At 40.0% G+C, this 20,740-nt stretch overlaps 1 protein-coding gene across 1 annotated transcript in view; it reads right to left on the reverse strand.

Annotated features, from left to right (window-relative positions):
• Positions 1–3,972: 3,972 nt before the first annotated feature.
• The window catches only part of THOC7 (THO complex 7), a 17,049-nt gene continuing 281 nt past the window's right edge, over positions 3,973–20,740 (reverse strand). Inside the window, exons 2-8 of the mRNA XM_029911190.1 lie at positions 19,972–20,106; positions 16,838–16,965; positions 16,377–16,463; positions 12,612–12,669; positions 5,779–5,845; positions 5,563–5,632; positions 3,973–4,351 (exon numbers count right to left, since the gene is read on the reverse strand). Of these exons, the coding sequence (XP_029767050.1) occupies positions 4,284–4,351; positions 5,563–5,632; positions 5,779–5,845; positions 12,612–12,669; positions 16,377–16,463; positions 16,838–16,965; positions 19,972–20,106 (613 nt within the window). The 3' untranslated portion in view covers positions 3,973–4,283. The remainder of the gene's footprint in view (positions 4,352–5,562; positions 5,633–5,778; positions 5,846–12,611; positions 12,670–16,376; positions 16,464–16,837; positions 16,966–19,971; positions 20,107–20,740) is intronic.

The raw sequence follows: 20,740 nt of genomic DNA on the forward strand, positions 1-20,740 counted from the left end.
TGTAGCTTCAAGTTACCATAGATTCACGAAGGGGCAGTGATAGTATCACTTGGCACTGGTGTCACCATGACCGCTTATTCTGTCAGTGCATGAAGTTACATCACATGCTTGTTCTTCTTTCTAAGTTAAAAATTCTGCCCATGTTCCCTAGCTGTGCCTAATATTCAAATTGCGCCCCAGGCAGTTTGCAGTAGAATACAATAACTTATTTTTTAATTTAAAAACAAAACCCCCTAGTGTAGGAAATATCAGCTTTATCCCTTCTAAAAATCATTGTGGTGTTGTCTCCTCTGTTTGGTATTTAATGTCCATGTGACGGTGGGACTAGGACGTAGTATCATGGCAACACACAGTCTACCACCTCAGAGAGAGAAGCACAAAAAGCAGGCTAGAATGGTAGGAATAATCTCCATTTTAAAAAATGTAGTATAGTGTGTAGCTGGGATCCCAAGTGCATTTTATATTTGTACATGTGGAAGCCACTCAGGTAAGCAACATCACAATGGATAAGTTTCCAGAATAAGGGCAGAGAGTATCTCATCTGTGCTTCAACAGTTCACAGAAGGAGGAATTCAATCAGAAGAATAAGGGGGGGTTTCAACTACATATTCTCAGGATAGTCATGGCAGACTGGAATGGAAATGTGTTGCTAAAAAACTGATGCCACGGAAGTAGGTTTAGGGTTTGTCTACACGATGTGGTAGTTTGCACTGGAGTGGTGTAAATTCTAGTGCACACTAATGTGTTGTGTACTAACTGGCCTGTGTGGACGCTGCTGTCACACACTAAAAGTTCCCTAGTTTACTTTAACGTAGTACTATTTGAAACGGCAGTAAATGTAGAAATCAGTTGGTTATCTTAACTGTGACACTAACTCTCCCTAACTAAATCTAGTTATAACATGGTGGCTCTTTATCCCCACCAATCTTTTGCAGATGACTTAAACAGGGACTCTTGATTTTCTTGGAAGGTAACTATTTCAACATTGCATCACCATAAATTGAATTAGAAAATGTAACTTTACTTACACCTATACTCAAACCACTTATCTTCTGTCCAGCATCCAGGAATTTGCTGTTCAATCTGTACACTAGATTGTTTCATTTTAATTTGTGTTCCACACCAGGTGGATGATCGCTTAGAAAAAGTAACTGAAAAGTCCATAGATTTACTGGCCCAGAAACATGCAGAACTCCAGCAGTGTGAGTTTCTGGGAGAGGAGATACTTCAATCATCTAAGCATTTTCAATTGGCTTCTAAAAGAACCATGAAGACATATAAACTAAAACATATGCATTTCCCATGCACATGCTGTTGCTTAGACCCTTTTTAAATAGTAAAAGCAGTTAAAATTCAACATACTAGCGTAGTGAGAAAGATCTATATTTATAGATAGGGCCTTTAGTCTACAAAAGATGCCAACTTGCTTTACAAACAACGGATGAGCCTTGCCAATTTTCAATCTCCATAATTTGTGTATTGAAGACAGGGGTCTTCCACTGACTTCTTAGCAATGATTGTACTGCAGTGAAGTTTATTACTAAGCGTTGTTGCTCTTTCACAATACGCTACAGAATACTTACTAATTCATATACTATTAGGAAACAATAACTGAACTATACTAGTCAGAACAAATTATTCTTTAAGTTAGTGTCTCTTTAAAAAAAATTAAATCTGACTTGGTTTTGTTCTTTAATTTGCAAAATTCAGTAACTAACAATAGGTAACCCAGTCAATATTTCAAGTTAAAGTTCTACTGTGTATGTTTTACATTAGCAACTTCTAAAAAGCAGCTGGATACAGAATGTTACATGGTAATTAATATTATGTAATGGTTTTGGACAGGAATAGAATATTTTATCTTATAAGCTACAGAAGAAAACTAAATGAGCAGAATGTCGTTACAAAAGTTGGAATTTGGCCACGACACTGTTAACACTTTTACTCTTGCAAAAAGTGCCATGACCCCTTCAGCGATCACACAAGATCAAGACAGCCTGTAGAAAATGTTTTCACCCCTCAGCTCACAGAGAGCCAAGAAGCGATAATGCCCTCAAATGCTATACTGGGATATTAGCTCTGTACTAACCCAGGAGGAAGAGTCAGATTCATTAATGCCACATTTGATAAGGTTCTCCTAGAATACTCGTTGATAAATTTAATTTCTGCAAGGAGAGAATGAATGGAAACACCTGTAATTGACTGATTTCCATGTCAGCTAATATATTGGATTTTATATTATATTGCAACTAACTGAGGTCATGTATATTATAGATTTTTTTTTTAACTTTCAATTACTGTTGCTATAGTTAAAGCAGGACAGACTCTGAATGCGAATTGTATTAGATCCTCTTCATCCTTAACTGTGGTAATCAAATTATATTAAGTATGTTACTTAGCCCATAAGCACTGTGGGTGTTGGTTGTGTCTATGTTGTGGGAGCATAGCACCATGGGGCCTGGATACCTGGTTCCTAGGCACTACTACAATACAGTAACTCCTCACTGAACGCTGTAGTTCTGTTCCTGAAAAATGCAACGTTAAGTGAAACAACGTTAAACGAATCCAATTGTCCCATAAGATTTAATGTAAATGCGGGGGGTAAGGTTCCAAGGAAATGTTTTGGGGGCAGACAAAAGGCATTATACTGTATACTGTACAGTACTGTACTGTGGTGGGGAAGTGCCCCTGGCTTACCCCACACAGGCACAGCCCGCTGCAGGCAAGGACGCTAGGAAGCACCTTTACAGCAGCAGCGGCAGCTTCCCCAGAGGACAGGCTCGGATTTTGCCAGGAATGCTCCAAGCCCGCCTCTTCCTGTCCCTGCTCCACTCCAGGCCCACCTCTTCCCATCCCCACTCCACCTCCTCCCCGGAGCACGCCATATCCCTCCCCCCACAAAGTCCTGTTTGGCGGCGCTTAGGACTTTCTGGGAGAGAGAGGGAGGACTGGAGATGCAGCGCTTCCCCGCTCCTGCCCCTCCCTCCCAGAAAGTCCTAAGCGCGAAGTGCTGGGAGGGAGGGGCAGGAGCGGGGCCCCGCGTCTCCACTCCTCCCCTTCCCTCCCAGCTGTTTGGCGGTGGGGGAAGCACCGGGAGGGAGAGGGAGGAGGCGGAGAAGCAGAACTTGTGCAATGCTCCCTTGTAAAGTCGCTGCTCTTCCACAGAATCTTACAAGCAGGCAGCCAAACAACGTTATAAGGGAGCATTGCACAACTTTAAAGGAGCATGTTCCCTAATTGAGCAGGGCCGTAACATTGAAACAACGTTAAGTGGGACGACGTTAAATGAGGAGTTACTGTACCAATAAATAGTAGTAGTACAATAAAGGCTTGTCTATATGGATAGTTAGTTTGCAGCAAGTTGGGGTGTAAATCTACAGCATGAGCCTGCTGTGCACTAACTGGCCACGTGCACCCTGCTGCTGTGCACTAAAAGGTCCATAGTGCGCTTTGATCTACTTCCATTTAAAAGTCGAGCAGATGAAAGTGCACCAGGGACCCTTTAAGTGTGTGGTAGCAGGGCCCACGTGGCCAGGTAGAGCCTGACAGGCTGTCTGTTTACACTCCAGCTCACTGCACACGAAACTGCTGTATAGACACACCTTAAGATGTTAGTGATTTAAAGCTGTTGGTGAGCCAACTTTCATATACTAACGTGAGATGATTCTTAAGGTTTATAGTGTATTTGAAACGAAGGAGTAATTACTAACTCTCATTGGTGGGTTCTAAAATGCACTACACATAGCATTTGGAAAACTACAAGTAAACCGTTTGGTCCAGACTTAGATCCCAAACCTGCATCTGGGTCCACTAGTGTGGACTCCTGCATATGAGTAGAGGCTACTGGCATGACTGTGACTGCACGCAGGTACAGGAATCCTGACTGGTGGGCTCAATGCAGGATCAGGGCCTTAGCGCTTTATTGTAAATCTAGGTTTTTAACAAAAAAAAAAAAAAAAAAAAAAGAGAAAATTATTTGTAAACACGTTTTATTGCCAACACTGTTATCATCGTAGCTGATTACCGTACAGAAACGTTTCACTCTGCAACTTAAAAGCCTAAAATATTTTCCTAGTTCACAAAATATAAAGCTTTTCGTATTAAAACAAATACAGTGCCTGGTCACACTTTGTCTATGAAGGCTTTTTACTGATCGGTAACTGTTTTACTGTAGCACTAACAAAACAAGTATTCATACAAATTCACAGAAGTGGCAGCAAGATTTTATTTCTTAAAAAAAAGTTCAAGAGCTATGGAAATTCTCAGGTAAGTCCAAAGTCTGTCTACTGTTTAGTCTCTGCTTCCATGTGAGTTTCTTGGGATTCCTCTGCTTCTGAAAGTTTTTCATCATCTGAAATTTAGATTGTGTCTGTTATTCAAACATGCTCAGATTAGACTTGATATTTATATATAAACTGTACTGGAGAATGTTATCCCAGTTAAAAATCTTTTGTGTTAGTGGGCTTAGATCTGTGGTTTAGCACTGCATTATACAGAATATTAAATAACTAAGACTGTGACACAAAAAAGGGAAAACACACTAATTCAAAGCTAAGGCTGACATTTGCCCCTGAATTGGTTCTGTTTCAGCTACTACACCAATTAGTGTTTGTGTATTTGTATATGAAAAATCCTGTAATATCAATGCACAAAGTTTATGTATCAGCTTCCATTACTAATGTCCTTGCTTCTCACATTCTGAACTCTTTTATCAGAGCAGTACTAATACCTCACTCATTTAATGCTTTTCATCTGCACTTCCGCTGTGAAATTTATTAAAAACTTCCGTGACAAAACTGTAGCCTTAGTATGCCAGATACTCAACCTTGGAAAAACAGGAACATGTCTTGTTTGGAATAGGTACATATCTGGCCTCGGAGTATACTATATGAAGATTATATCAGAAAGAATTGTCTAGTGGTTAAGGTGCTAGTGTGGGAGTCAGGAGACCCAAGTTCAATTCCCTGCTTTGCCACAGACTTCCTGCATGTCCTTGGGAAAGTCACCCAGTCTCTCTGGGCCTTGGTTCCCTATTAATTTACCTATGTCACAGGGGTGTTGGGAGGATAAATACAGTATGGTTTGAGATGTCCAACACTACAGAAATGGGAGCCATATCAGTAACTTAGAGACCATTTTTGGTTAGTTCAACAAATATTTATGAACATATTTTTATATTGTGGCTCTGAAGGGTAACAGATATGTCGCTATTTTTACAATCACATTTCAAAGGAGTTTATTAAAAACTATGAAAGGTTTGCCCCTACTCTACTCCATCATAGCTGGCTCCTAGAATAAAGTTTGAGAAGACTTTTTTTATTTTAGAAAAAGTTTCTCTGACTTAAGTAGTGCTGAATGCAATAGTTTAATATAGGAAATACAGATACTACTACAACTTTAATAATTTCAGTGCTAGAAGGCATTACTTTGTATACGCTAACTGGAAAAAAGACATTCCGCTCCCCTTACTCATGGAAATCGTCTCACTGGCTATAATAGAACTACTCCTGAGTAAGCAGAGGAGGATTTGGCCCCATATATTTTCATTTAGGAACCACTTACTTTCCAAAGTTTGCTGAAGTTCATGGATGGTACTCAGAAGCACATGGAACTGCTTTCGTCTCAATTCCAGCTAGAATGACAAAGAACACAACCCACCAACTAAAGTATGGCCAATTAAGTGAGTATATACATGAACTATGAAGCTTTCAGTAGATTTCTCATAATTATGTTCATATGAATATAAATATAGATACCAAAATAAAAGAATACTCCTACCTTATCTTCAACATTTTCTTTAATGTGAGAAAGATGTTGAAGTTCTTTTCCCAAAGCTTCTAGCTGCCTGCAAATAAATTCCAATAATTGTCATAGTACAAACAGTGTAATAACAAATTACACACAACTTTTGTGAATTATTAAAAATAACTGAATCATTCTCTGTGGCTTTGCTAAAATACTGGATTGCCTGATTAAAAATGCCTGGAAATGGAAGAAACAAACTCCACAAGATACCCCTGATATTTTCACATGAATGCACTACTTCATCAACTCCTGTGTCTTACAAGAGCAGTAACAGAAGGGCACAGTGGAGCATATAAGAAATAACTACATACTCCATATAGGAACACAAGAATTGCCAGAGTGGATCACACTGAAAGTCCATCTAGTTCAGTATCCCATCTCTGATAGTGGCTGGAACCAGATGCTTAGTTTAGGAGATAGCATAAGAACCCTGCAATAGGCATATGTGGAATAATCTGCCATCCCCCACCATTAGGTCTCACCCCACTCTCTAATAGTTAGAAATTGGCTTAAGTCCCAAAGCACAAGGTTTAATATTCCTTCCAAAAAAATGGTGTGGTCATTAATTACAACTCGGGATATTCTTAATCCATATACTTTATTTAACTGTTAAGTTCTTGGCTTCAATGACTTCTTGTAGCAATGAGTGCGACAGCTTCAGAAGTGTGAAAAAGTATTTCCTTTGGTTGGTTTTGAATTTCCTACCTTTCAGTTTAATATGCCTCCCTATTCTTGCATTATATGGGAGAACAGAAGCTCTTGCTCTACCTTCTCTAGAACACTTACTGTTTTATGTACTTTTGTAACGTCCCCTCTTATCCATCTCCTTTCTAAGCCAAGCAATCCCAGCCTCTTCAACCACACATCACCCGAGAGTTTTTCCAGGCCTTTGGTCATGTTTGTCACTCTTCTCTGACCCTCTTCCAGTTCTGCGATATCCTTTGTGAGATCAGGTGACCAGTATTGCTAGGACAGTGCACCACTGACTAATACAAAGGCATTATAATGTTTTCAGTATTTATTCTCCATCCCATTCCTTATGCTTCCTCACATTGTTTTTTCTGTCAGCAGTTGGTCCCCATTACGCAGTGTACAGTGATTTTCCAGATCCCCTTCCTGGGTTAATGCAGTTAATTTAGAACCCTGTAAGAGGTAAGTAGTTTACATTTTTTCGCCTTCAATTGCCTTTATCAACATTGAATTTTATCTGCTATGGTGTTGCTCATTCACCTAGCTTGTTTAGGTCTTTTCAAGTTCCTCATGGTCTTCTCCGGTCCTGACCATCTTGAATAACTTTGTCATCTGCACATTTTGTTACCTTTCTACTCACCCTCCACCCCTTTCCAGGTATATTAAACACTGGACCTAGTCCTGCCCCTTGAGACTCCCGCTGTTAAACTTTTGCCATGATAAAAGCTGACCATTTAATCCTACTCTTTGCTTTCTCTCTCAGACAGTTTTTGATTCAAGAGAATACTTTTCCTCTCACCTGTGAGTACTTAGCTTCTCTAGTAGCCTCTTGTGAAGGACTGTGTTGAAGGCCTTTTGCAAGTCTAATTAAATCAGGGGTTCTCAAACTGGGGGTCGGGACCCCTCGGGGGGGGGGGTCACAAGGTTATTACATGGGGGGTCACGAGCTGTCAACCTCCAACCCAAACCCCGCTTTGCCTCCAGCATTTCTAATGGTGTTAAATACACCTCTACCCTGATATAACGCTGTCCTCGGGAGCCAAAAAAATCTTACTGCGTTATAGGTGAAACCGCGTTATATCGAACTTGCTTTGATCCACCGGAGTACACAGCCCCGCCCCCCTGGAGCGCTGCTTTACCGCGTTATATCCGAATTTGTGTTATATCGGGTTGTGTTATATCGGGGTAGAGGTGTATATAAAAAGTGTTTTTAATTTATAAGGGGGGGTCACCCTCAGAGGCTTGCTATGTGAAAGGGGTCACCAGTAAAAAAGTTTGAGAGCCACTGAATTAAATTGTCAACTGGTTTTCCTTTATGCTCTACTTTACTGACACGTTCAGAGAATTCTAAGTGATTAGTGAGACCCAACTTTCCTTTGCTGAATCCGTGCTGGTTCGATCCTATTAGATCATGACCTTCTAAATGTTTTGGTATTGGTTTTAATTATCAATTCAACCAACTTGTCAGGTATGGACGTAAGGCTTACAGGTCTATAATTAGCCAGATCAGCCCTAGGGCTTTTAAAATATGGGTACAACATTTGCCACACTTTGGAACATTAGCTTTTTTAATGAGATTTACACATTTTTGTTAGCTTAGGTATAAAATAGCTGAGCTGCTTCTTCTGAACTCTTGGATATCTACCATCTTGGCCTAGTGACTTACTGCATTTTAAATTATCTATTTGCTCCACTACCCCTCTTCCACCATATCAGATCTATGAAGGTAACTCATCTTTGGTACCAGGAAATATCAGGTCTGGGGCAGAAATTTACCCAACATTGTCTGTGATGGAAAGTCGTCAGTTTTCTGCTCAGCAATGTTTTTATTTTCCTTAATTGCTCCCTTTAGCCCAGATTCTTTTGCAGGCTTCCTGTTTCCACTATACTTTAAAAAGTTCTTGTTGGTTTTACCCAGTGAGCCATTTGTTCTTCAGACTCCTCTTTGGCCCTTCTAATTTCCTTCTTTCTTAATGCCTGCTGTAACTCATGCTCCTGTTTTATTATCAGCAGGATTATCATAGTGCCTCAGAGCCCAGGGACTGTTGGTTTCACTCGGGTTAGATTTTCCAGATTTTGAAGGCAATCTCCTTGGCTCGAACAGCCTCTTGAACTTTACCATTCAGCCACAATGGTTTTTTACACCTTGCATTCCCAGTTCCCTTTTTGTTCAGCAATACATGACTTCAGACTTACTATTTTTCTAAGCTGCATCCAAGTTACGTCTAGGGATTTTTACCTCCTTTACTTTTCGCTCTAGGGCCTTTTTGACTAACTTTCTCTCTCTATTGAAATCTCCTTTTCTAAAGTTTAGTGTCACTTTTTGGTAGTCTACCTGCGCTTTGGATGTTGAATCTAATTATACTGTGGTCACTGTTACTAGCTCACTTACTGTCACTTCTTGAATTAGATCCTGTGTGCTTGTGCCTAGTTTAGCTGTCTTAACAAACAATATTCATTTTAATATAGCTAAATGTAAGTATATACATCTAGGAACAAAGAATGTAGGCCACAGTTACAGGATGGGGGACTCAAGCCTTGGAAGCAGTGACTCCGAAAAAGATTTGGAGGTTGTGAAGGATGCTTAGCTGAACATGAACTTCCAGTGTGACTCTGAGGTCAAGAGAGCTAATGTGATCCTAGGATACGTAACCTCTCTACTCCTACTTGAGATTTCCCTGTTTATGTTACCTCTACATTTGGCATTGTTGTGACCACTGCCGGAATACTGTGTCCAGTTGTGGTGCTTGCAATTCAAGAAAGACGTAGATAAATTGGAGCAATTTCGGAGAAGAGCCATGAGAATGATTACTGGGTTAGAAAACATGCCCTAGAGGGAGGAGGTCTTTGAGTCTGTCTATGTAGCTTAAAGAGAAGTTTAAGGGGTGACTTGCTTACAGACTATAGGTACCTACATAGGGAACAAATATTTAATAACGGGCTCTTCAATCTAGCAGAGAAAGGTGTAACACAATCCAAAGGCTGGAAATGAAAGCTAGACAATTCAGACTGGAAAAGGCATAAATTAATGGTGAGAATAATTAACTACTGGAACAACTTCCCAAGGGTCGTGATGGATTCTCCATCACTGACCATTTTTAAATCAAGAGGGGATGTTTTTCTAAAAGGTACTATAGGAATTATTTCGGAGAAGTTCTATGGACTGTGTTATACCAGGGGGCAGGATAGACGATTGCAGGTCCCTTCCGCTCTTCAAAGCGATGACGATTAAGTCAAAAACAGTCTCTCCTCGTGTCTGCTCTAGGATTTGGAACAGCTAGTTCTAATAACTTACTGTCAAGAAATTATTTCTCTAGACTCGTGTCCCATTGTGCCGTAGGACCAGTATATGTACACGCACAATAAACCAGGATCTTTTTCCTGACCAATTTTTCTCCAGCTTCTGCAGTGATTAAGAGTACCATGAAAACAGTTCTGTTTCATTAGCTAAGAGCCTTTCATTCAACGAGTCTCCTGATTTAAGATTGGTGGTTCTTGGCTTGTAGCATTTGGCTTTGTAGCAATTTCTATAAGCGTCCATCAGAAACAAGAGAGCAAATAGGCAGCAGGTTTAAAACAAACAAAAGGAAGTATTTTTTTACAAAACACACAGTCAACCTGTGGAACTCCTTGCCAGAGGATGTTGTGAAGGCCAAGACTGTAACAGGGTTCAAAAAAGAACTAGATAAGGTCATGGAGGATAGGTCCATGGATGGCTATTAGCCAGGATATGCAGGGATGCTGTCCCTAGCCTCTGTTTGCCAGAAGCTGGGAATGGGTGACAGGGGATTGATCACTTGATGATTACTAGTTCTGTTAATTCCCTCTGGGGCACCTGGCATTGGAAGACAGGATACTGGGCTAGATGGACCTTTGGTCTGACCCCGTATGGCCACTTTTATGTAATATGATCTTGGTGGTTAAGGCACTGGATTAAGATTTAGGAGACCTTGGTTCAATTTTTACCATGTTCTTACTGTATTAATCTGAGCAAGTCATTCAGTCTCTAGGTCCCAGTTCCCCACCTGTATAATTGAGATACTAATCCTCTCTCATTGCCCTAGTCTGTCTCTCTTGTTTAGAGCATACATTCTTCAGGGCAGGGACTCTCTCTTCCTATGTATTTGTACAGGGTGTAATACATAAGATGGATACCCCATAGTAAGGCCTCCACATATTCCTGTAATACAAATAATAGGAAGAGAAAATGACGTAAAGGAAAGGGCAGAAAACCAAACTTGATAAATACTATTGCTGCGACCTATGGATTTGCTAAGGACACTTGTGCTCAGATGACTGACGTGTAAGGTAAATAGAGTGGCTTCCTTCCAAGAAATATGCATGACCTTTTAACTGTTCCAGCTGATTTATTTGAAAAACTAAGCCACTTCTGACATCTACATATCATGAGCTTTCTAGTGATGAGTGGCACGACAACTAGTTAAATAGGAAATTTCTATGCTGCATGCAGTGTCAATTTTTACACCAGCTCAAAAATATTATCCTAATAGTTGTATTTTCTAAAGTCAGACAATTATAGATCTTCCATTTGATATGGAAAATCATGAAACATGGAATGACAGCTTCCCTTTGTAATTTAAAGGCAGGTGGCCAGAGTAAATCAGATATGTTAAATATAAGCAACATTCAAGTGAAAACACTAAACTATAGTGTTCCCACCCAGTGACTGTCATCTTTAATCAAGTTCAGAGGACAGTGCTAGAATATTTGAGATTGTGAGGTCAAAACCCATCCTCCTCCTTGATCAGTACTAAATATCCAATTTTACAGATTTTGGTCCAAATTCAGCTATCACATAACCAGTGATGTAAGTTACAGATAGGGTAAGTTGGACAGCCAGAAGGTGTAAATTGCCTGATTGGAAAATAACTAGTAATTTATAAACAGAGTAGGTGGGGCCATTGTAGGAAAAGGCACTAACAAGATCACTCCATGCATCTGAAGAAGTGGGTTTTTTACCCACAAAAGCTTATGCCCAAATAAATCTGTTAGTCTCTAAGGTGCCACTGGACTCCTCGTTGTTTTTGTGGATACAGACTAACACGGCTACCCCTCTGATACTAGGAAGATGTAAAACAAAGTAGCAGGGGCTTTCCTGCTACTCATTTATTGCATCCCTTTTGCACACGTTACATGTTCTGCACAACTACTGAATTCCAAACTGGTGACAATCACGTTACTTTGCCATTACACCCTCTTTTTCTGATCAACCTGTCCGCAGTGAGTTTGGGCCTAGACTGCACCAGCATGCAGATCTGAGTTTCACCCACTAAGTATAATATATAAATAACATTTCAAATACAAAATAATGGCAATACTTTTGAACAGAAATGCCTGGAGGTTAATTAAAATATTAAGGAATAAACCTGTTAAAAGAAAGTCACCACATACCAAACTTTAAACATAGAAACATTGCAGCCCTTTCGAACAAGCAAATGAAGAATATGGTGTACAAAAACCTCCACCAATAGTAGTATAAAAAACTTAGCTTTTAAATGTTTGTTATAAAATCAAGTGAACACCACTTGAATGAAGAGACACTATTTTCTAAGCAATAAGCATTAATTGGGATACTTAATGAACAACACTGAGTTAGCTTACAATTATCTCACCCTCAATATTAAAGAACCTGAGGTCCATTTGAATAGGTATGGTGTGCAAAGTTTGCACAAGTGAAGATTACAAATGAAAAAATGACTACAGGGTTTTTTGCATCTGTGCAAAAACCTGTGTAAACAGAACATTTTCCATAGTAATTAACAATATAGAAAGAATCTCCATAAATGGTTAAGTCTAGGTCTGCGTCTCATATGTCACCTATGAGATGGGGGTCTACCCATCTTCTATCTCTTTAGATGTAAAAGTAAGTTTGTTTCCAAAACATGAAACCAATTAATGTAATTTGTTCTATGTTGCAAGAATCGAAGCAGCTCATGAATGAGCAAAAATATTTTGCAGAGTAGGTTAATTAATAAACTAAACCGCTACAATATGTAGTAACTGATTTAAATGCTGAAGATCCATAATAAGATAATTTATATTAAGTGACGGAACAGCTGTTGGCTTATGTTCATTTCAGTCAGCCCTATACTTACTTTAATGTTTCATGTCTGTCTGGATGGTGCTGTATTACTTTAGCCAATGCATCATATTCTGAAAGGGGAAAAAAAAAGCAAACTTTTAAACTCTTCTGGGTAAGGATTTCTAAAGCCTGATCCAGTCAATAGCACCACTCATAGTGGAAAGACCCATGCTCAGTACTAAGGGTTTGTAGGGTTGGGCCCATAAATACAATGGTAGGTAGTTTATCGAGTCTAGTAATTTTTCACTACTGTTCAATGCTTATACCTATTTGTTTTGTAAGTATAGTTTACTGTGTACTTTAAATATACATGGTTTCTGACTTTTTATCTTCAAGGTATGTGTTAGATCGGGGTCGGCAACGTTTGGCACGCGGCTCGCCAGGGTAAGCACCCTGGCGGGCCGGACCAGTTTTATTTACCTGCTGACGCAGCAGGTTTGGCCGATCGCAGCCCCCACTGGCCGCGGTTCGCCGTCCTGGGCGGATGGGGGCAGCGAGAAGTGGCGCGGGACGTGCTGGCCGCGGCTTCTCGCCGCCCCCATTGGCCCGGGACAGCGAACGGCAGCCAGTGGGGGCCGTGATCAGCCGAACCTGCCGCTTCAGCAGGTAAATAAAACTGGCCCAGCCCGCCAGGGTGCTTACCCTGGCGAGCTGCGTGCCGAACGTTGCCGACCCCTGTGTTAGATAAATACCCAACCACATCTATAGTTTTAAAACTGATGGTATGATACTGTATTTAAGAAATATTCTTGTGTTGTAATTAAAGAGCAGAGCTACAGTCACGTGGGCAACTGTAGCCTTGCCAGTTTATCTACAAATTCACATGAAAAACTTTGTGCAGTGTGTGTATAAAGTTTTCATCAAGAACTAGAGGGAACATGGCACAAGCAAAAACTTTAACATAAGAATAAAGGTCCGGCAGGGACCTCCTGGATCATCAATTCTCCTGCTCTTATAAGCAATCCTATCATAAAATCCTATTCGTAAACTGAATGTCATTCCTTCGAGGGCTAGTAACCTAACTCCCAGCCTAAATCTAGACCTAGTCCTGCAAGGTGCTGGGTGTCATGAATTTCTACTGAAATACATGGGAGCTAAGTGCACTCAGAACCTTGAGTTCAAAATTATCCAGCCAAGAGATACTGGCAAAATAACTAATTTGAATATATCTTTGCCTCTGAGTAAGACAAATGTACTGGGTTTTTATAATACTGTTTACTTACCTTTGACAAAGAAAGATTCTTATTTCCAATAACTTCTAGTTTTGTGCCTAAGCACAATGCTTTAGTGTACAATATTGCAGGGGAATGTTTTAAAATGTTTCCACTGAAATTATGAATATACTCCTTTTTATGAGAAGTGATCAAATGTACATCTGGGAACTCCTCAGATGTGGTTTGTACGGGGAGAGTAATTGACTTGTTGCTGGCTGTGTGTATGTGTGTCAGTCTGGATTTTGGCCCCAATCCTACATTGGAAATCACATGGGTGCACTTGTATAGTTCTCAGTGCTGGATAAAGGCCTTGAAGAGGAAAGGCTGTAATGCTTCCAAGGGGAACCCAGCGGTATGAGGCACCTCGCTACCACCTGCGCTTAACAAGAGGAAGCCCTGTCTATGCCTGCTGTGAATCAGCTCCCTGAATCAGCGTCTGGCAACACAAGCACTGCCTTCCAGGCCACCTCTCCGTGTAAAGGTTAGCAAAAAGCCCACACAAACTCCCAAGTCCTCCAACACCTCTGGGGTGCTCAGTGCCTGTTCCATTGAACACGTAGAGAACTCTGATTCACTACTCCCGAAAGAAAAGTACACCCCACCTTGCAAGATTCAACTCAGGATTACTTCAAACACAGCACTTATATTTACAACGAAAACAAGAATAAGTTTATCTATTATCAAAGAACAGAGATTCAAGTGATAGAAAGTAAGAATATTGGAAACAAATGGTTATAGATAAAACAAAATCATAACACTTTCTAGAGCCTAAACTTAACCGACAAGGCATTCCCCTATCTCCTACAAGACAGCTTACCCCAAGTCCTTTCCTCAGCATTTTCAACCAGTTTGGCTAAGATCCCATCTCCTAAGATCAAGCCCCCTGCCGGCTTGTCCTCATAGATTGAATAACTGGGGGTTCATCTGCACCCCACCTAGTTTCAAAAGTTCATTGTCTTATGATAAATAGGATAACCCCTGCTATTTTTTTCTTGCAGTCTTTGCAATCTATTGATTAGCATTTTGCTCAGACTGAAAATAGGCATCCACTGTGAACTATACAATACTCAATTTGCATGTGCCCAATCAGAGTGAGATAAGCATCTCTGTCCCCCTGCCTGACAGGAAGATGTAGACCAACTTTTGGTGACTACCTTAAGTCATACACCTAGAAAACGTAATTTTTACTATATACATAACTCTTTACATATTTTCCATCTCTTTCTCTCTCTCTCTCACTGATTACGATGACCAGGGTGACACAGGCTTTCATTAAAGACCTTACATCAGAAGACTGTAGATATTACAGAGTATGTAGATATCAGGCCCAGAGTCACTCTGTAACCCTTATGTACCCCTGTGTCCTCTATCAGTTGGCATCAGGAGGTCCTTTAGGTCACTCTGGTTAGTGATAAGTAGAGCCCTGCGCGGATACAAAAAGGTGTATCTGCATCCGATCTGCAAAAATTTGCGGAGTGGGCAGCAGGTCTCTGGGGAGAAGTGGGGCGGGGGGGGACGCTTTGGGGGCTTGACACAGCCCTGCGCACTCCGCGCCTGCTGTAGCTCCTTCCCCGCTCCAGGCAGGGAGGCTACAATTCTGGGTCCTTCTATGCAGCACCGCCTTCCCTGTGGGGGGCTCGGACACCCCTACTCAACTGCGGCGGCTCTCAGGCACGCAGCCATTGCCGCCTGCTCGTTTAAAGAACAACCCCACCTTCAAAATGGTGCTTGGATCACTCCCTTATGGGAGTTGTAGTTTACCTCCACCCTCTGAGCAAACTGGGGACTACAACTCTCAGAATGCCCAGCACACTCCTGCATGATTCAGAGAGCGGAGGTGTTTGGAAAGTACAAGAAAACTGGAATATACTTGCACATCGACATGGGATTCCCCCTGTCTTTCCCTCCCTCCAATAATGTCCACACCCTAAGAATTTCAAATGCTATTCATGAAAAGTAATTCTGAAATATAAACTAGATTTTTGTTTTGACATTAATACATTCACAAAACAAACTACTGTAATTTCTTGGAACAAGCGCGCTCTAAAAATAGCTGGTTTTTTTATTTATTTCTTGGACTATGCATAAAACCAAGTCCATCCTCAAAACAACAAATCTTTGCTTTTAGTTTTTCAGTATCTGTCCAATTTTAGCACACTTTGAAGATGAAGAATACTAAAAGCCCAATTTAGCAAAGACTTAAGCACATGCTTAACTACACATATTGTGAGTAGTCCCATTAAACTGAATGTGATTATTTAGTGTGTGTAAAATGAAGCATGTTCATAAATCTTTGGAGGATTGGGGTCTAAGTAATCATCCCAAATTGGTTAGCCACGACTGAGTGCATTTTTAAAAAAATTTTACTGTTATTGAATTATACCTAAAAAGTAAGAATCTAACAAATCAGATTTTTTCCCTTGATGGCTAAACCTCCTTTTTGCTCAGAATTGGACAATGAGCAAAACTGACAAATCTAAAACCAAAAGTTGTAAGTATTTAGATTTGAAATAGTTAGGCAACTTTAGGTACAGGCATTTGCTCAGGCTAAAGTAACACCTTACCTTGGCGATTTTTTCGTATTCTTTTTGCTTGCAGGATCTGCTTTTTGCATTCAGCAATTTTCTCATGTGCCGCAGCTATACTATTTTCTTTACAAAAAAAACAACATCATCAAAAATCCCGAAAGGTAAGATGAACAGTATTTGATTCAAAAGTTCTCTTAAGTGTCAATAAGCCAATTTTCTAAACTATAGTGTCACAGACTTCAAACCTATGGCCCCACTGGAAATGTTTATTCCCTTTATAGAATGGTATTCCCTTGTGCATTTTGAATTTGTATTTTAAATACTGGCAGGATGCTCAAAGCCGGTGCATGGGTGTTTTTCATTAAAAACTGAAATACGTATATTTGTAGAAACAGTAGACAAATGATGCTAAATCTGCCAGAAATTGTCTCAAACTTTAATACTAGACTGCCTTACAGATGATACCACAAATACTCAGTAAGTTTAGTTCTCTTTACCTATGTCTTTGTAGATTTTTTCATAGTTCTCCATTTCTCTGAGGTTCATATCATAGACAAGCAGAGTTTTTCCCATTGAAAATTCACATTGTGATAAAGTGCTCAGCATGCGTTGGTACTGGCTGTATCTAAAGGCGGACAAGTTGTTATTAAGCAGTTAAAAAATTTTTAATGGAAATGTTCATTTACTATTACAATGCCATGGAAGACTAAATATCTCATGAAATATAACAGCAATTGAAGAAATGTAATATTCCAAGCATTTAATGTATAATTCTTGAAAATTTAATTATACATATACCATAGTGGTTAACTAAAGCATTAAGTCTTTCAGTTTATTTTCAGGATGCCAAATGGGCATTAACATAATAGACGCAATCCATGGGTGAATCTAAGTGTCTCATTAGAGAAGACTGCTTATCCACTGAGATTAGTATTTAATATTTATATTACAGTAATATTCAGAGGTCCTACTTGGATAAGAGTTCCGTGGTGCTCCTGCTATAAAAATGCATACGAGGACAGGATTTCTGCCCCAAAGAGCTTATATCCCTGTATAAAGCAGATACATAATTTTATAGGGGCGTTCTGGAATTTATATTTAACGATAGTATAACAATGGAATAGTACAGAAATATTTATTGTAAAGCAAGTTCCTGGCTCCACAGATACCTACTTTCCCTCACAGCTATCGGATGCTTATTTTGGTAAGTAGAAGATGCAGGTTTATTTAATTTGTGTGTGTCACATTTTCACACAGGATTGCTTTATGTTGTTTGCTGACCTTTAGCATAAATGCAATTCTTCACAAGTCAGACCACTGAAGTTCTATGGAGATGTTTTCTAATGGTTAATAGTTTAATTTAAAACTTGTGTCTACTTTGAATAGATTTGATTTGCAATATGGATTACTTTGTCAATTCTCTTTTACAAAGTCTTTCCCTGAACACGCTTTCTGGGGAATGCTCATACAGTCATCCAAAAGACGACTTCCTCCAAGCATCTAGCTTTACAGTGTTCTCTCTAATAAAGCCCTCCCCTTCATTTTGAATTGAGTTAATTTAATGGGCTTTTTCTTTGACACATCGTTTTACAGAGGAACAAAAGCAACATACTGTCTTCTCCAGGACACACTTTTTAGTTATCCTCTACTACAGCTGTTGGTTGCTGTAAAACCAGTTGCAATAGCAGAAAGATTATAACAGTACTGAGCTTCTCTCAATAATGCTTAAGCAATGGCATAGATTCAATATTACCAACCCAAAATATTTAAAAAAATCATTTAAATTATGAGATTTTTTAAAAGGGATTTTTATTTGCCTTCTGGTTTTTGAGTGCTTAAAGTACACACTTTTCTCTACACCAATGAGGGCTAGATACTTACTTAAAAAAAAAAAATGAAAGCAGATATTCTCATCTAATCACTTGACTCCAAGACCTGGGGCTTTAAATAAAATACCAATATCACGGAAGTTGGCAAAAAATGGCTACACAATGCTAATTATCTTAGCTATGTGATTGCTGCAGGGTTTGGATTGTAAACAATGCATGGCCATATTTAAATGTAACAAAAATAGGTCTGTCAATTAAATTAAAAAAATGAAGTTGAACTTACAAATACAGAATTATGTATAAAAAATAACTGCAATCAAAAATAAAACAATGTAAAACTTTAGAGCCTATAAGTCCATTCAGTTCTACTTCTTGTTCAGCCAATCGCTCAGACAAACAACTTTGTTTACATGTGCAGGAGATAATGCAGCCCAATTCTTGTTTACAATGTCACCTGAAAATGAGAACAGGTGTTCACATGGCACTGTTGTAGCCGGCATCGCAAGATATTTACATTCCAGATGTGGTAAAGATTCATATGTCCCTTCATCTTCAACCACAATTCTAGAGGACATGTGTCTATGCTAATGAGGGGTTCTGCTTGATAATGATCCAAAGCAGTGTGGACCGACGCATGTTCACTTTCATCATCATGAGTCAGGTGCCACCAGCGGAAGGTTGATTTTTTTTTTTTTTGGTGGTTCGGGTACTGTAGTTTCCACATCAGAGTGTTGCTCTTTTAGGACTTCTGAAAGCATGCTCCACACCTCGTCCCTCTCAGATTTTGGAAGGCACTTCAGATTCTTAAACCTTGGAGGGAGTGCTGTAGCTATCTTTAGAAATCTCACATTGGTACCTTCTTTGCATTTTGTAAGCTCTGCAGTGAAAGTGTTCTTAAAATGAACAACTTGTGCTGGGTCATCATCCGAGATGGCTATAACATGTAATATATGGCAGAATGCGGGAAAACAGAGCAGAAGACATACTATTCTCGCCCCAAGGAGTTCAGTCACAAATTTAATTAACGCATTATTTTTTTAACGAGTGTCATAAGCATGGAAGCATGTCCTCTGGGATGGTGGCCGAAGCATGAAGGGGCATACGAATGTTTAGCATATCTGGCACGTAAATACCTTGCAACGCCGGCTACAAAAGTGCCACGCGAACGCCTGTTCTCACTTTCAGGTGATGTAAATAAGAAGCGGGCAGCATTATCTCCCATAAATGTAAACAAACTTGTTTGTCTTAGTGATTGGCTGAACAAGAAGTAGGACTGAGTGGACTTGTAGGCTCTAAAGTTTTGCATTGTTTTGTTTTTGAGTGCAGGTACGTAACCAAAAAAAAATAAATAAATCTACATTTGTAAGTTGCACTTTCACCATAAAGAGACTGCATTACGGTATTGTAAGAGGTGAATTAAAAAATATTATTTCCTTTATCATTTTTACAGTGCAAATAGTTGTAATAAAAATAATAATATAAATTGAGCACTGTACACTTTGTATTATGTTTTGTAATTGAAATCAATATATTTGAAAATCATCCAAAAATATTTAATAAATGTCAATTGGTATTCTATTGTTTAACAGTGCGATGAAAACTGTGATTAATCGTGATTACTTTTTTAAATCGCGATTTTTTTTTTATTTAATTGTGTGAGTTAACTGTGATTAATCAACAGGCTTAAATAAAAATATATATTTTAAGATGAACTGCATGGTTTTTCAAAACAAGCTTTGGGATCTAAACATCTGGTATGTAGACAACATTGCTTTAAAGAAGAAAAACAGAGAATGAAATACCCCTCTTCTTGAGATCCAGAGTTGCACCATTTAATGAAGCTCTTGACTAACAAATTAATTCGTCTGTCGTCGCCAGCACCATCTCCATCAATTAAAAGTCGTTTGCGAATAACTTCATCTAAAGTCGAGGAAGATCATTTTTTAAACACATGAACTCTGCTGTTAACATTAGATAAGTTATGGTTACGATAGATCCCTGGTTCAAGTTTTATCCTGATTTTGAATGATAGCCCTCCCATTACAGCCTGGCTCTGAAGTGAACATTTCCTGTAGCAGGCAGAAGGATTTTTGGTATATCCAAAAAAACCCCACACAACCCCCAAAACAGCACGCCCTTCAGTTCCCCAAATTGAAAGGGTCTCTTGAGTGGGGGGATCTGGAATGGGGAAGTCTGGAGCCCAGTGTAGGGGTGGTAGCTCTGGCGTGGAAAGAAGAGAAGGGCCCCCCGAACTGGGGGGAGAGGTTCTGGAATGGGAAGGGGGCAGCGGGAGAAGCCTGGAGCCCATAGCTGGGTGGGGTAGGGGGGGAGGACACAATGCAGGTGCCAGGGGAAGCGAGTAAGCCCAACACGGGAGTGGGGGATCATCCGGACCCCCGAAAGGTGGGGGTCTCTCTGGGACTGAAACGCAGGGCTGGGGGGCACCCCAGAGAGCGGTGACGTGGAGGGGCCCCCGGCCCCCCGGGCTCTGTGGTCTCTGGAGAGCAGGGGGAACCCGGGTACAAAGCTGCGGGGCCCGGGTCAGGAGCCGAGAGGAGGCCTGGGCCCGGG

This window comes from Terrapene carolina, unplaced genomic scaffold (genome assembly GCF_002925995.2).
Source record: "Terrapene carolina triunguis isolate 2854851 unplaced genomic scaffold, T_m_triunguis-2.0 Scaffold89, whole genome shotgun sequence".
NCBI classification, from domain to species: Eukaryota; Metazoa; Chordata; order Testudines; family Emydidae; genus Terrapene; species Terrapene triunguis.